Genomic DNA, 15,693 nt, shown 5'->3' on the forward strand with positions numbered 1-15,693 from the left:
GACATCTGTAAATTTAAAGGAAAAATCAAGGTTTTGATTTGCAAAAGAATCGGTGATTTTTGGAAATAATTCTTTAGTAAATAGTCTAAGAGAAGGCAACATGGCCTAGGCCTAAGGTCATGATTCTGGAATAAAACCACCTGGGCCCAAATCTCACTCCCTCATGTACTAGCTTTGAGACCTTCAGTAAGGTCCTCATTTTCTTTAGGTTTCAGGCTCCTGTAAAAAGGGATAACACCAGAATCTCCTTCACGGGATAGTTATGGAATAAAATAATGGACACAAAGCATTCAGATACAGGGTATGGCATATAGTAAGTGTTTAAAAAATATAAAGTGTTTCTTTTGACATTGTTAAGATGCTAAAGAAAAGTCTAGGCTCAAAAGGTCTAAGAAATGTGGAACAAATGTGAACAGGTTTCTTTACTGTAGGTACAAAGGGATGTATCACAGCCTTTTAGACAGGTTAATGTACATAGTGAATTGTGGGGTGGGGTGGGTGTGTCTGTGGTAGCCCCAGTTCCCCAATGTATTTCCACATCAAATGGACTACTTCTTTGGTTTAGCAGACAGAGCAATCCTAAAACAGAAGACATCATGTCACTCCCCTGCTCATGACAGTTTCCTTCTTACTCAGGATGAAATTCAGTCTTTTCTAGGGCCTAGGTAATCTGGTCCTTTGCTACTTCTCTGACCCATTTTCTCAATCTGTCCTCCTGGCTTGGAGCTGACATCTGCTATTCCCTCTGCTTGGAAGGCTCTTCTCCCTAAATCAGCTAACCCATGCAGTGAGGAACACATTCAGGCTCTGCTCAAATATCTTTGACTCTAAATAACTCCTCCTCTTTCACTCTGTCCTTCCTACCCTGGTTTATTTTTCCTCAGAGAATGACCACCACTTGACATGTACTTATTTACCTTTCTCACCTTATGTAAGGTGTTTCTCTGGCTGCTTTTGAGTTTTGCTCTTTAGTTTTGGTTTACAGCAGCCTGACTATGATGTGCTAAGCATGCTTCTCTTTGAATTTATCTTACTTGAGGTTTACTTGGCTTATTGAGACTGTAAGTTTGTCTTTTTGTCAAATTTGTGAAACTTTATGTTTTTCTATCCCCTTCTCTTGCTCCTCTCCTTCTGGGGCTCAAACTACCCATAGGTTAGATTTTTCTGAAATTGTTCCACAAGTCCCTGAGGTTTATTTATTTATTTTTAAACTTTTTTTCTTTTTCTTCTTTAGATTAGTTTCTACTTATCTATTTTCATATCTATTGACTCTTTCCTATGTCACCTCCTCTCTGCTATGATGCCCATCCAGTAAATTTTTTTAATTTAAAATAATGTATCTTTCACTTCTAAAATTTCCATTTGCTTCTCTTTACACTTCCTAATTCTCTGGCTGATATTCTCTATCTCTTCAAATTATTGCAAGTGTATTTCCTTTGTCTCACGGAGCAGTTATAATAACTGCTTTTAAAGTCTTTGGTATCTTATCTCGGGCTTGGCATCTGTTGATTTCTTTTCCCTTGAGAGTGTGTCCCATTTTCTTGGCTCTTTGTATTGTTGAGTAGTTTTGGATTGCATTCTGGATATTGTGATACTATAATGTATTGTGAAAATTCTGGATTCTTTATGTTACTCCAATACGTGTAGCTACTTTTGTTTTATAGGTAATTAACTGCTTAGACAAAATGCAGATTGTCACCTCTCTGGTAGACACCAGCTCCGACCTCAGCTCAGTTTAGTAAGCCTTGGCTCTTACCTGTTTTCAGTCTGCTTCATATGTATGGTTTATAAGTCTGTAATTTATTTTAAAAATTCTCAGTTATTATTACTTCAACTTTTCTTCTGTTTCTCTTTCTTCTTTTCCAGGTATTCCCATTATACATACATTACAACCCTTAGTAATTGTCCTACAGTTCTTAGCTATTCTGTTCCATTTCTTTTTCATTCTTTTGTTCCTTTTTGCTTTGCAGTTTGAGAAGTTTCCACTGAATAAAGCTCACTGATTTTTTCCACAGCTTTGTCCAGTTTCCTGATGAATCCATCAAAGGCATTCTTCATTTTTGTTAGTTTTGATTTTTAGTATTTCCGTTTGATTCTTTCCTCGAGTTTTCATCTCTCAGCTTATATTACCTATTTGTTTTTGCATGTTGACCATTTTTTCCTTTAGAGCCCTTAGCATATTCTTGTTTTTTAAACTCCTGGTCTGATAATTCCAATGTTTGCTCTGTTTCTTCACACTATGTTATTTGCCTTTTAGTATACCTTGTTATTTTTTTGTGGAAAGCTGGGTAAAGTATAGGCCTGGGGTGTGAGGTTTTCTTTTACCTGGCTAGGAGTCAGGCTATGTACTGTTTGTTGTAGCTGTACATGTCAACGGGCTATAACTTATGCTGGTATCCTTGTTTTTGTCTCCTGTATTGCTTTTGGGTTTCCCAAGAGATTTCTTCTTATATGAGGTCTGTCTGTTGTAATCCCATTATTACACTGGAGGCCTAATGATGCTGTAGTAAGGTGTGAGGGGAGGGGAAGCATTCTATAGTCCTATGTTCAGATCTCAGTCTTTTAGTGAGACTGTGACCTTCACAAAGTGCTTCTCAGTCCTGCCCACCTGAGGTGAGACAGGAAACTACAGAGGGTTGGAGTTGGTATTTTTCCTTTACCCAGGTCAGTTAGGCCCTGATAAAACTCAAGGTGGTCAGGCTCTGGTAAAACAGTTTCCCTTGAGGGCAGGTTTTTGTTTCTAACAGCAGAATGCTCCAGGCAATTTCAAAATGGCTAGCTTTTCCCTCAGAGGGGATTTTTCTTAGATCTTTACCCTGAGAACCTGGTGGGCATTTTTGCAGATAAAACTCATGAAATCAGCCCCCTAAGACTGGCCCCCTTATTGTTTTTCACTTTCAAGCTTATCCAAACTGAGCCTCCAGAATCAGAGTCCATGTTTTCCTACCCTGGTGGCCGTTCCATGGGCAGGATTCTGGGCTTATGCTCTGACAACTTATATATTTGCCTGTCTCTCCAATTTTGGGGGCAGTGGTTTTCCTCATGACCTCAATTCTCTAATGGATCTAAAAAGAGTTGTTGATTTTCAGCATGTTCAGTCTTTTTCTTTTTGCGAGGATAGAGCATTGACTTCCAATCTCCTTATATGGCATGCTGGACTGGTTCAGAAGTCAGTCAGTGATGTACTAAGTTCCCACACAGAATTAAGGGTTCCACTTCTCTATATCTTCCCTTTCTGGTTTTTCTTCCCCTTATTATCTGGTGGTCTTAGTTCCTCTGGCCAGAAAGAGTACTGGTTTTTCTACCAGGGTTGCCTTCAGGGGTAAAGCCGCTGAAAAACAGAAACTCACTCTGTGTTGGTCACTTGCTACAGGTTTTGACTTCTCTCCAAAGTCTGTTTGCATTTGTTCAGTTTCCAGAGCCTTCACGTTGTTGTTTTATGTATTTTGTTGAGAATTTATAGCTGTTATTTCCAGAAGGATCACTTGTTTTAGGAGTTCACACCTACATACCGTAAGTGGAACTTGCCTTTCTATTGAAGGGGGAAAGGACTACATCTGTTCTCCTACCTGTAGAGTTCCAGGAACTCTACATTCCTGATCTCATTTCAAAAATTTGCAGATGAGTCTTTCACCAAGGCTCAGAGATTAAATAACTTGTTCAAGGTCACAAGGATTTAAGTGGCAAACACTGGGTGAATCTCAGGGCTGCCAAAATTTAACACTACTCTTCTTTCTACTATATTATCTGGCATTCTTAAAGTGTAAATAACTATTTCCTAAGGGTTACGTTTACATAATCTAAAATAAGGAAGATTCCAAATAATATCTACTAGGAGACTAGTAAAGTATTGTTGTAGGGGATAAAAGATGCCAAGAACACAGGGTTAAGCCTATTCATCATTCACAACTCACATATCAATATCTAATGATAATAAATGGGAATTTTAATTGGGAGTAAAAGGTCAGAGAGATAATCTCCAACATGGAAGAAATCTGAGTAGGTTGGGAGAGAATGGCTCAAAGATTTTCGAAAACACAGATCTGAGCACAGAGATACAATACTCTAAACTTCTTGACAGAGAATTAGGCTTACTCATCTGTGTATTACCTTCAGGGCCTAGTACAATGACTAACATACAGAGTGCTTTAAAAATTTTGAAGGAGTTAACAGTTTAGATACTTTCATGCACGTAATTTTGAGGTTCTCAATAGATTTTCTGCAGAAAGAGTGATATAAAATATCTGGCATGAACAAGGCACTGAATTTCTTTTCTCTCACTTGCTTCACATTTTTGACTAAAAGACCCTAGCAGAAGCCAGCACACTGATACTTGACGAGTTTAAAATGCTGAAAGCTACAGATCACTTTGGTTCAGGCAGCAGAGTTTGCCGTATTTGACACACAGAACTCAATCTAGTATTTGGCCACCACATACTTGTTTTTGTTATTAAATCTTGAATAGGCGGGAGGGGAAGATGGCGGAAGAGTAAGATGCTGAGATCACCTTCCTCCCCACAGATACACCAGAAATACATCTACACGTGGAACAGCTCCTACAGAACACCTACTGAACGCTGGCAGAAGACCTCAGACCTCCCAAAAGGCAAGAAACTCCACCACGTAACTGGGTAGGGCAAAAGAAAAAAGAATAAACAGAGACAAAAGGATAGGGACGGGACCTGCACCGGTGGGAGGGAGCTGTGAAGGAGGAAAGGTTTCCACACACTAGGAAGCCCCTTTGCGGGCGGAGACTGCAGGTGGCGGAGGGGGACGCTTCGGAGCTGCTGAGGAGAGCGCAGCCACAGGGGTGCGGAGGGCAAAGCGGAGATCCTCCCGCACAGAGGATCAGGGCCGACTGGCACTCACCAGCCCGAAAGGCTTGTCTGCTCACCCGCCAGGGCAGGCGGGGTTGCGAGCAGAGGCTCGGGCTTTGGTCAGAGCGCAGGGAGAGGACTGGGGCTGGTGGCGTGAGCACAGCCTGCAGGGCGTTAGTGCACCACGGCTAGCCGGGAGGGAGTCCGGGAAAAGGTCTGGAGCTGGGAAGAGGCAAAAGATTTTTTCTTCCCTCTGTGTTTCCTGGTGCGCGAGGAGAGGGGATTAAGAGCGCTGCTTAAAGGAGCTCCAGAGACGGGCGCGAGCCGCGGCTAAAAGCGCGAACCCCAGAGATGGGCGCGAGCCGCGGCTAAAAGCGCGGATCCCAGAGATGGGCGCGAGCCGCGACTAAAAGCGTGGACCCGAGACGGGCGCGAGCCGCGGCTAAAAGCGCAGACCCCAGAGACGGGCGGGAGACGTTAAGGCTGCTGCTGCCGCCACCAAGGGGCCTGTGTGCGAGCACAGGTCACTATCCACACCCCCATTCCGGGGAGCCTGTGCAGCCCACCACTGCCAGGGTCCCTGGATCCAGGGACAACTTCCCTGAGAGAATGCACAGCGTACCTCAGGCTGGTGCAATGTCATGCTGAACTCTGCCGCCGCAGGCTCGCCTCGCACTCCGCGCCCCTCCCTCCCCCCGGAACCGAGTGAGCCAGAGCCCCCGAATCAGCGGCTCCTTTAACCCCGTCCTGTCTGAGCGAAGAGCAGACGCCCTCCGGCGACCTACACGCAGAGGCGGGGCCAAATCCAAAGCTGAGCCCTGGGAGCTGTGAGAACAAAGAAGAGAAAGGGAAATCTCTCCCAGCAGCCTCAGAAGCAGCGGATTAAAGCTCCACAATCAACTTGATGTACCCTGCATCTGTGGAACACATGAATAGACAACGATTCATCCCAAATTGAGGAAGTGGATTTTGAGAGCAAGATTTATGATTTTTTCCCCTTTTCCTCTTTTTGTGAGTGTGTATGTGTATGCTTCTGTGTGAGATTTTGTCTGTATAGCTTTGCTTCCACCATTTGTCCTAGGGTTCTATCCGTCCATTTTTTTGTTGTTGTTTTTAAAATTTTTTTTCTTATTTTTTTTTAATTTAATAACTTTATTATATTTTACTTTATTTTACTTTATCTTCTTTCTTTGTTCCTTCCTTCCCTCCTTCCTTCCTTCCTCCCACCGTCCCTCCCTCCCTCCCTCCTTTCTTTCTTTCCTTTTCTTCTTTCTTTCTTTCTTCCTTCCTTCCCTCCTTTCTTTCTTTCTTTCTCTCTTTCTTTCTTCCTACTTCTACTAATTCTTTCTCTCTACTTTTTCTCCCTTTTATTCTGAGCCATGTGGATGAAAGGCTCTTGGTGCTGCAGCCAGGAGTCAGTGCTGTGCCTCTGAGGAGGGAGAGCCAACTTCAGGACACTGGTCAACAAGAGACCTCCCAGCTCCACATATCAAACGGCAAAAATCTCCCAGAGATCTCCATCTCAACACCAGCACCCAGCTTCACTCAACGACCAGCAAGCTACAGTGCTAGACATCCTATGCCAAACAACTAGCAAGACCGGAACACAACCCCACTCATTAGCAGAGAGGCTGCCTAAAATCATAATAAGGCCACAGACACCCCAAAACACACCACCAGACGTGAATATGCCCACTAGAGAGACAAGATCCAGTCTCATCCACCACAACACAGGCATTAGTCCCCTCTACCAGGAAGCCTACACTACACAACCCACTGAACCAACCTTAGCCACTGGGGACAGACATCAAAAACAATGGGAACTACTAACCTGCAGCCTGCAAAAAGGAGACCCCAAACAGTAAGATAAGCAAAATGAGAAGACAGAAAAACACACAGCAGATGAAGGAGCAAGATAAAAACGCACCAGACCTAACAAATGAAGAGGAAATAGGCAGTCTACCTGAAAAAGAATTCAGAATAATGATAGTAAAGATGATCCAAAATCTTGGAAATAGAATAGACAAAATGCAAGAAACATTTAACAAGGACCTAGAAGAACTAAAGATGAAACAAACAATGATGAACAACAAAATAAATGAAATGAAAAATACTCTAGATGGGATCAATAGCAGAATAACTGAGGCAGAAGAACGGATAAGTGACCTGGAAGATAAAATAGTGGAAATAACTACTGCAGAGCAGAATAAAGAAAAAAGAATGAGAACAACTGAGGACAGTCTCAGAGACCTCTGGGACAACATTAAACACACCAACATTCGAATTATAGGGGTTCCAGAAGAAGAAGAGAAAAAGAAAGGGACTGAGAAAACATTTGAAGAGATTATAGTTGAAAACTTCCCTAATATGGGAAAGGAAATAGTTAATCAAGTCCAGGAAGGACAGAGAATCCCATAAAGGATAAATCCAAGGAGAAATACGCCAAGACACATATTAATCAAACTGTCAGAAATTAAATACAAAGAAAGCATATTAAAAGCAGCAAGGGAAAAACAACAAATAACACACAAGGGAATCCCCGTAAGGTTAACAGCTGATCTCTCAGCAGAAACTCTGCAAGCCAGAAGGGAGTGGCAGGACATACTGAAAGTGATGAAGGAGAAAAACCTGCAACCAAGATTACTCTACCCAGCAAGGATCTCATTCAGATATGATGGAGAAATGAAAACATTTACAGACAAGCAAAAGCTGAGAGAGTTCAACACCACCAAAACAGCTCTACAACAACTGCTAAAGGAACTTCTCTAGGCAAGAAACACAAAAGAAGAAAAAGACCTACAATAGTGAACCCAAAACAATTTAGAAAATGGGAATAGGAACATACATATTGATAATTACCTTAAATGTAAATGGACTAAATGCTCCCACCAAAAGACACAGATTGGCTGAATGGATACAAAAACAAAACCCATATATATGCTGTCTACAAGAGACCCACTTCAGACCTAGAGACACATACAGACTGAAAGTAAGGGGATGGAAAAAGATATTGCATGCAAACGGAAACCAAAAGAAAGCTGAAGTAGCAATTCTCATATCAGACAAAATAGACTTTAAAATAAAGACTATTAGAAGAGACAAAGAAGGACACTACATAGTGATCAAGGGATCGATCCAAGAAGAAGATATAACAATTGTAAATATTTATGCACCCAACATAGGAGCACATCAATACATAAGGCAAATACTAACAGCCATAAAAGGGGAAATCGACAGTAACACATTCATAGTAGGGGACTTTAACACCCCATTTTCACCAATGGACAGATCACCCAAAATGAAAATAAATAAGGAAACACAAGCTTTAAATGATACATTAAACAAGATGGACTTAATTGATATTTATAGGACATTCCATCCAAAAGCAACAGAATACACATTTTTCTCAAGTGCTCATGGAACATTCTCCAGGATAGATCATATCTTGGGTCACAAATCAAGCCTTGGTAAATTTAAGAAAATTGAAATTGCATCAAGTATCTTTTCCGACCACAACGCCATGAGACTAGATATCAATTACAGGAAAAGATCTGTAAAAAATACAAACACATGGAGGCTAAACAATACACTACTTAATAACGAAGTGATCACTGAAGAAATCAAAAAGGAAATAAAAAAATACCTAGAAACAAATGACAATGGAGACACGACGACCCAAAACCTACGGGATGCAGCGAAAGCAGTTCTAAGAGGGAAGTTTATAGAAATACAAGCCCACCTTAAGAAAGAGGAACCATCTCAAATAAACAACCTAACCTTGCACCTGAAGCAATTAGAGAAAGAAGAACAAAAAAACCCCAAAGTTAGCAGAAGGAAAGAAATCATAAAAATCAGATCAGAAATAAATGAAAAAGAAATGAAGGAAACAATAGCAAAGATGAATAAAACTAAAAGCTGGTTCTTTGAGAAGATAAAATAGATAAACCATTAGCCAGACTCATCAAGAAAAAAAGGGAGAAGACTCAAATCAATAGAATTAGAAATGAAAAAGGAGAAGTAACAACTGACACTGCAGAAATACAAAAGATCATAAGAGATTACTACAAGCAACTCTATGCCAATAAAATGGACAACCTGGAAGAAATGGACAAATTCTTAGAAATGCACAACCTGCCAAGGCTGAATCAGGAAGAATTAGAAAATATGAACAGACCAATCACAAGCACTGAAATTGAAACTGTGATTAAAAGACTTCCAACAAACAAAAGCCCAGGACCAGATGGCTTCACAGGCGAATTCTATCAAACATTTAGAGAAGAGCTAACACCTATCCTTCTCAAACCATTCCAAAATATAGCAGAAGGAGGAACACTTCCAAATTCATTGTACGAGGCCACCATCACCTTGATACCAAAACCAGACAAGGATGTCACAAAGAAAGAAAACTACAGGCCAATATCACTGATGAACATAGATGCAAAAATCCTCAACAAAATACTAGCAAACAGAATCCAACAGCACATTAAAAGGATCATACACCATGATCAAGTGGGCTTTATTCCAGGAATTCAAGTATTCTTCAATATATGCAAATCAATCAATGTGATACACCATATTAACAAATTGAAGGAGAAAAACCATATGATCATCTCAATAGATGCAGAGAAAGCTTTTGACAAAATTCAACACCCATTTGTGATAAAAACCCTGCAGAAAGTAGGCATAGAGGGAACTTTCCTCAACATAATAAAGGCCATATATGACAAACCCACAGCCAACATCATCCTCAGTGGTGAAAGACAGAAAGCATTTCCACTAAGATCAGGAACAAGACAAGGTTGCCTGCTCTCACCACTCTTTTTCAATACAGTTTTGGAAGTTTTCGCCACAGCAATCAGAAAAGAAAAGGAAATAAAAGGAATCCAAATCGGAAAAGAAGAAGTAAAGCTGTCACTGTTTGCAGATGACATTATACTATACATAGAGAATCCTAAAGATGCTACCAGAAAACTACTAGAGCTAATCAATGAATTTGTTAAAGTTGCAAGATACAAAATTAATGCACAGAAATCTCTTGCATTCCTGTACACTAATGATGAAAAATCTGAAAGTGAAATCAAGAAAACACTCCCATTTACCATTGGAACAAAAAGAATAAAATATCTAGGGATAAAACTACCTAAGGAGACAAAAGACTTGTATGCAGAAAATTATAAGACACTGATGAAAGAAATTAATGATGATATAAATAGATGGAGAGATATACAATGTTCTTGGATTGGAAGAATCAACATTGTGAAAATGACTCTACTACCCAAAGCAATCTACAGATTCAATGCAATCCCTATCAAACTACCACTGGGATTTTTCACAGAACTAGAACAAAAAATTTCACAATTTGTATGGAAACACAAAAGACCCCGAATAGCCAAAGTAATCTTGAGAACTAAAAATGGAGCTGTAGGAATCAGGCTCCCTGACTTCAGACTATACTACAAAGTTACAGTAATCAAGACAGTATGGTACTGGCACAAAAACAGAAAGCTAAATCAATGGAACAGGATAGAAAGCCCAGAGATAAACCCACGCACATATGGTCACCTTATCTTTGATAAAGGAGGCAGGAATGTACAGTGGAGAAAGGACAGCCTCTTCTATAAGTCGTGCTGGGAAGACTGTACAGGTACATGTAAAAGTATGAGAGTAGATCACTTCCTAACACCATACACAAAAATAAGCTCAAAATGGATTAAAGACCTAAATGTAAGTAAGCCAGACACTATCAAACTCTTAGAGGAAAACATAGGCAGAACACTCTATGACATAAATCACAGCAAGATCCTTTTTGACCCACCTCCTAGAGAAATGGAAATAAAAACAAAAATAAACAAATGGGACCTAATGAAACTTCAAAGCTTTTGAACAGCAAAGGAAACCATAAACAAGACCAAAAGACAACCCTCAGAATGGGAGAAAATATTTGCAAATGAAGCAACTGACAAAGGATTAATTTCCAAAATTTACAAGCAGCTCATGCAGCTCAATAACAAAAACACAAACAATCCAATCCAAAAATGGGCAGAAGACCTATACAGACACTTCTCCAAAGAAGATATACAGACTGCCAACAAACACATGAAAGAATGCTCAACATCATTAATCATTAGAGAAATGCAAATCAAAACTACAATGAGATATCATCTCACACCAGTCACAATGGCCATCATCAAAAAATCTAGAAACAATAAATGCTGGAGAGGGTGTGGAGAAAAGGGAACACTCCTGCACTGCTGGTGGGAATGTGAATTGGTACAGCCACTATGGAGAACAGTATGGAGGTTCCTTAAAAAACTACAAATAGAACTACCATATGACCCAGCAATCCCACTATTGGGCCTATACCCTGAGAAAACCATAATTCAAAAAGAGTCATGTACCAAAATGTTCATTGCAGCTCTATTTACGATAGCCCGGAGATGGAGACCACCTAAGTGCCCATCATCGGATGAATGTATAAAGAAGATGTGGCACATATATACAATGGAATATTACTCAGCCATAAAAAGAAACGAAATTGAGCTATTTGTAATGAGGTGGATAGACCCAGAGTCTGTCATACAGAGTGAAGTAAGTCATAAAGAGAAAGACAAATACTGTATGCTAACACATATATATGGAATGTAAAAAAAAAAAAATGTCATGAAGAACCTAGAGGTAAGACAGGAATAAAGACACAGACCTATTAGAGAACAGACTTGAGGATATGGGGAGGGGGAAGGGTGAGCTGTGACAACGCGAGAGAGAGGCATGGACATATATACACTACCAAACGTAAGGTAGATAGCTAGTGGGAAGCAGCCGCATAGCACAGGGATATCAGCTCGGTGCTTTGTGACTGCCTGGAGGGGTGGAATAGGGAGGGTGGGAGGGAGGGAGACGCAAGAGGGAAGAGATATGGGAACATATGTATATGTATAACTGATTCACTTTGTTATAAAGCAGAAACTAACACACCATTGTAAAGCAATTATACCCCAATAAAGATGTTAAAATAAATAAATAAATAAATAAATAAGAGTAGAGAAGAAAAAAAATCTTAAATAAATAAATGGTATAATCAAAAGCAAATTCTGTGTCACCTTAGAGGACTTCCAGTACTACTCCCGAGGAAATAATACACTGGCCACAGGAAAGGGTATTCATGCTTCTCTTAAGCAAATCCTGAGGAGAATCCCAGCAGCAGAATAGAAGCACTTTTTTTTTTTTTAACTGCATCGTCACATCAGTGACAGATGCCTACTTTAGAGATGATGAGGACACAAGAAAAGGCAGATTTCACTAAGACATTAGTGAGCATGGCAATGCATCAACCTCTTCTAAGGCTTTTTGTTTGGCATAGGAGTCCAACTGGTTTGGTTCCATCTTAAACTCCTGTTTCTCTTGGATCAAAGTGAAAAGAAAACTTCAAAGACTTTCACAGAATCCTATTTGGGTCTGATGAAAAGGGTTATTTATCAACTAAGGGTTGACTTTGTTCTCTCACCCTTTTTTCTACCAGGAGAGCAGACTAGCAAGGATACCCTGAATTTTTTCATTTCAGTACCACAAGCACAAAGAGAGCTCCCTTTAGGCAACTGGGTCACAGCACAGCAGACTGCAATCCCTAATGCCAAGACAGAGTTTATATAGGACTTATTCTGCTTTAGTCTTTATTCTCAGGGCCTGGCAGACAAAGGTCCCTGCTTAATTCTCAACTTATTAAGTATAAAGAAAAAATTCCTTAAAATCTTATGTTTTTTATAGACCCATAATTAAGGGCTACTGCTCTAGAACATCTCCTCCTTAAATGACAAGAATCCTGCATATGGTAAGAAGACTAGTTAAAATACTGATGTACCAAAGTAAGCTCTCACCCAGTGACCCTTTTTATAAAGTAAGTGTACACGTAAGATTTTTATCAAGATAAACACCTAGGGATTAACAGTGAGGTTTCCAAGAGAATGAGAATAACCTCATTTTGACTTTGAGGTGGCTTCTTCTTAAATCTTACTATTTGAATACATCAGCTCAACTTTAATTTATCCAGAAAGAAAGAACAGTCACATCACTGAAGTCTAATTCATCTTAAAGATTATGGCAATATATTATTCAAGAGGTGACTGACTGCTAACTTCTGCATCTTGTGCTATAGGTAGCAATTTCAGCACTTATATTTTCTTTTGTTTCACAGGGAACGGGGCATAAAGAGAATCAAAAGACTAGAAATAGAAAGTAAGTGATAGCGAACCAAAAGCTTCCTACAGTCTGTCTGGAGGTGATATATAAATTCAAGTATCAAATTATAAAACTGTACCCAAAGAAAGTGTGTACCAAATGATAATATATTCACATTCTCTTGTCTGAAAACCTCAAGATCATGTGTTCCATAAGTCAAGAGTTTTTTCAGTTTAGAAAAGTAACAGTGTCCCTAAGCAGAGTACAGGGCAGCATCCTGAGTCAAATACATTAATACTTCAGCAGTGAAAGGTATGAATATTCACAATAGTAGGATAAATAAATTCATGTCAGTTCTGGTTAGGTTTTTACACTCTGAAATTATACACAAGGGATTGTGGCCCTGTAATAAAATCAGTATCAGATACATAAGCAAAAAAGTTTTATACCCATGATCCTAGATAAACAGGCAGAAGGGGTTCTTTCCTCTGTTGAAGAAAGAAAATGGCCATCAGGGCAAACACATAAGGTGGCAAACCTCCTTCTTCAGGGCGATCTATACTGCAAAGCTACAAATGAGAAAAAAGAGGATAAGCATTCTTTTGTACTTGTCAAAAAGAGGATAAGCATTCTTTTGTACTTGTCTAAAAGTACATTCTTTTGTAAACTTGTCATTTATGCAATTTGGTCTAAAACCCGTTACTTCATTTCTGTGTGTCACATGATTTACCCCTCCAAATAAAACTCCACAGTGACAAAATACTTCCTTGTACTTTTGGAGTAACCACAGATTGTGGTTTTGAGTGACAGTTTCAATTTCAAATTTTTCATTTTAACTAAACTCATTTGTGAAGGGCCCTAAAAATAATATTTGCTGTTTTATTTTTTTGATATCCATGGTAACTCCATTCACTTGGTTCAAAAACTTGTTAATGGAGTCAAAATGATGGTTCAATTCCAACTGTAAGACAATTGGCTTTGCTCAGTTTAATGGTCCCCTCACCCTTAGCTACTACCTTGAAAATGCATGCTTTGGTCAGAAAAGTGATTAGGGGAGAATGTAGGCAAACTCATTAGCGCTAGCAGAAATAACAACTTAGAAAGTATGGCCTACTTAGTGAAGTAGGAGGCTGCTTTCAAAAGACAGCACATTGTGATTATCAATTCACCCAGTTAAGAGTGGGACATCCTCTGTCCCTGTTGGGTCCTGGACCCAAGCAACAGGAACTACGTATTGTTACTGCCATGTCTTAATCGGTAAAGCTTTGGCTTTTCTCTACACAGAATCTCAATTTTATAATCATGATAAGACCTTACATTTTGGGGAAATGTTAGATGCTCTCATGATTATTTGAGCATTTCAATAGGATACCATATTTAAAACACTGTAGAAATGTAAAGCAAGATCAGATAGTGGCTTTCATTTTTTGGGAGTCTCTGGGTATATTATTGGAAATGGTATGAGAAGCTTCATTTCAAACTTTCCTGTGCCTGAGAATCACTTCTGGAAACTAGTTAAAAAGTAAACAGTTGGTGGGTCACATACTATTGATGAGATTCATCTTATGAAGCTGCAGCTTCATTTATAAATGCTTTTAGACATTGTCTTTTCCTCAGCAAAGACCTGGTTTATTTACAGTGTATTTGATTCATATGGTACAAAGGTAGGAATATTGTGATGAGTATATTTTCTTGATCTGCAGAAAATGACTTCTTAACCCACTTGTGGGAGTCCTGCACTCTAAACTGACTTTTCACTGATGGCCATAATTCGCCTTAATCCACACACATGTTTTTATCAGGTTTTCCTGACAGCCTACATCAAGAATCTTTAAGCAGTGTAATTTTGTCTCTCTTAATTGAGCAGGACAACGTGAACAAGATCCAGCCCCAAACTGAGACTAAGGGATGGGGGTTTTAGCTAGTGAAGCTGATCAAGCACAGACAACCTTATAAATTCATGAAATAAAGTGAACTTGCTTCCAAGGATGTCAGCTGAGAAATCCATAAAAATCCCTGCTACACAACTAACATGGAAAGAATTATGGTTTGAGATAGACTTGTACAAAAAAATATGATTCTGGGAGAGCTGCATTTTTCTGAGGGTAATAGCTGTGCCATTCTACCACTAGAAAGGGGGAAACGGGAGAGGGACTAACAGAATTCTCTTCTGCTGTTATTCAAACTATGTGTTTTTGAATTTGCCTCCAGCTGATGAGAGTAATGTTAGATTTAGGACACATCACTGAAATGCCAGCTGGTTGCTTCCACTAACAAATATATGGAAATAGCTTTCGAGGTCTTTTTTAAAGCATCAAAATTTTACTTTTGTTTGGTGAGGGATCAGAACTACAAAGAAAAGAAAAAAAATGTAAACACTTGGGCCATAACTCTGGGATTTGACGTACAAATCTAATTTTTTTTTTTTTTTTTGCAGTACGCGGGCCTCTCACTGTTGTGGCCTCTCCCGTTGTGAAGCACTGGCTCCGGACGCGCAGGCTCAACAGCCCTGGCTCATGGGCCCAGCCGCTCCGCGGCATGTGGGACCTTCCCAGACTGGGGCACAAAGCTGTGTCCCCTGCATCTGCAGGCAGACTCTCAACCACTGTGCCACCAGGGAAGCCCCCACAAATCTAATTTTTAATAAGCATCATAAAGCATTTTGATCTTTTGAGCAATATGTCATAGTGAAATAGAAACT

The 15,693-nt window shown here is 39.7% G+C and overlaps 1 protein-coding gene across 8 annotated transcripts in view; it reads right to left on the minus strand.

Annotated features, from left to right (window-relative positions):
* The window catches only part of TUT7 (terminal uridylyl transferase 7), a 65,717-nt gene that overhangs the window by 38,050 nt on the left and 11,974 nt on the right, over window positions 1–15,693 (minus strand). For all 8 annotated transcript variants that reach the window (XM_082842163.1, XM_082842164.1, XM_082842162.1 and 5 more), the window contains exon 9: window positions 13,442–13,561. In XM_082842163.1, coding sequence (XP_082698289.1) covers window positions 13,442–13,561 — 120 coding nt within the window. The remainder of the gene's footprint in view (window positions 1–13,441; window positions 13,562–15,693) is intronic.

This window comes from Leucopleurus acutus, assembly GCF_964270905.1.
Source record: "Leucopleurus acutus genome assembly, chromosome: 7".
Classification (NCBI taxonomy): Eukaryota; Metazoa; Chordata; class Mammalia; order Artiodactyla; family Delphinidae; genus Leucopleurus; species Leucopleurus acutus.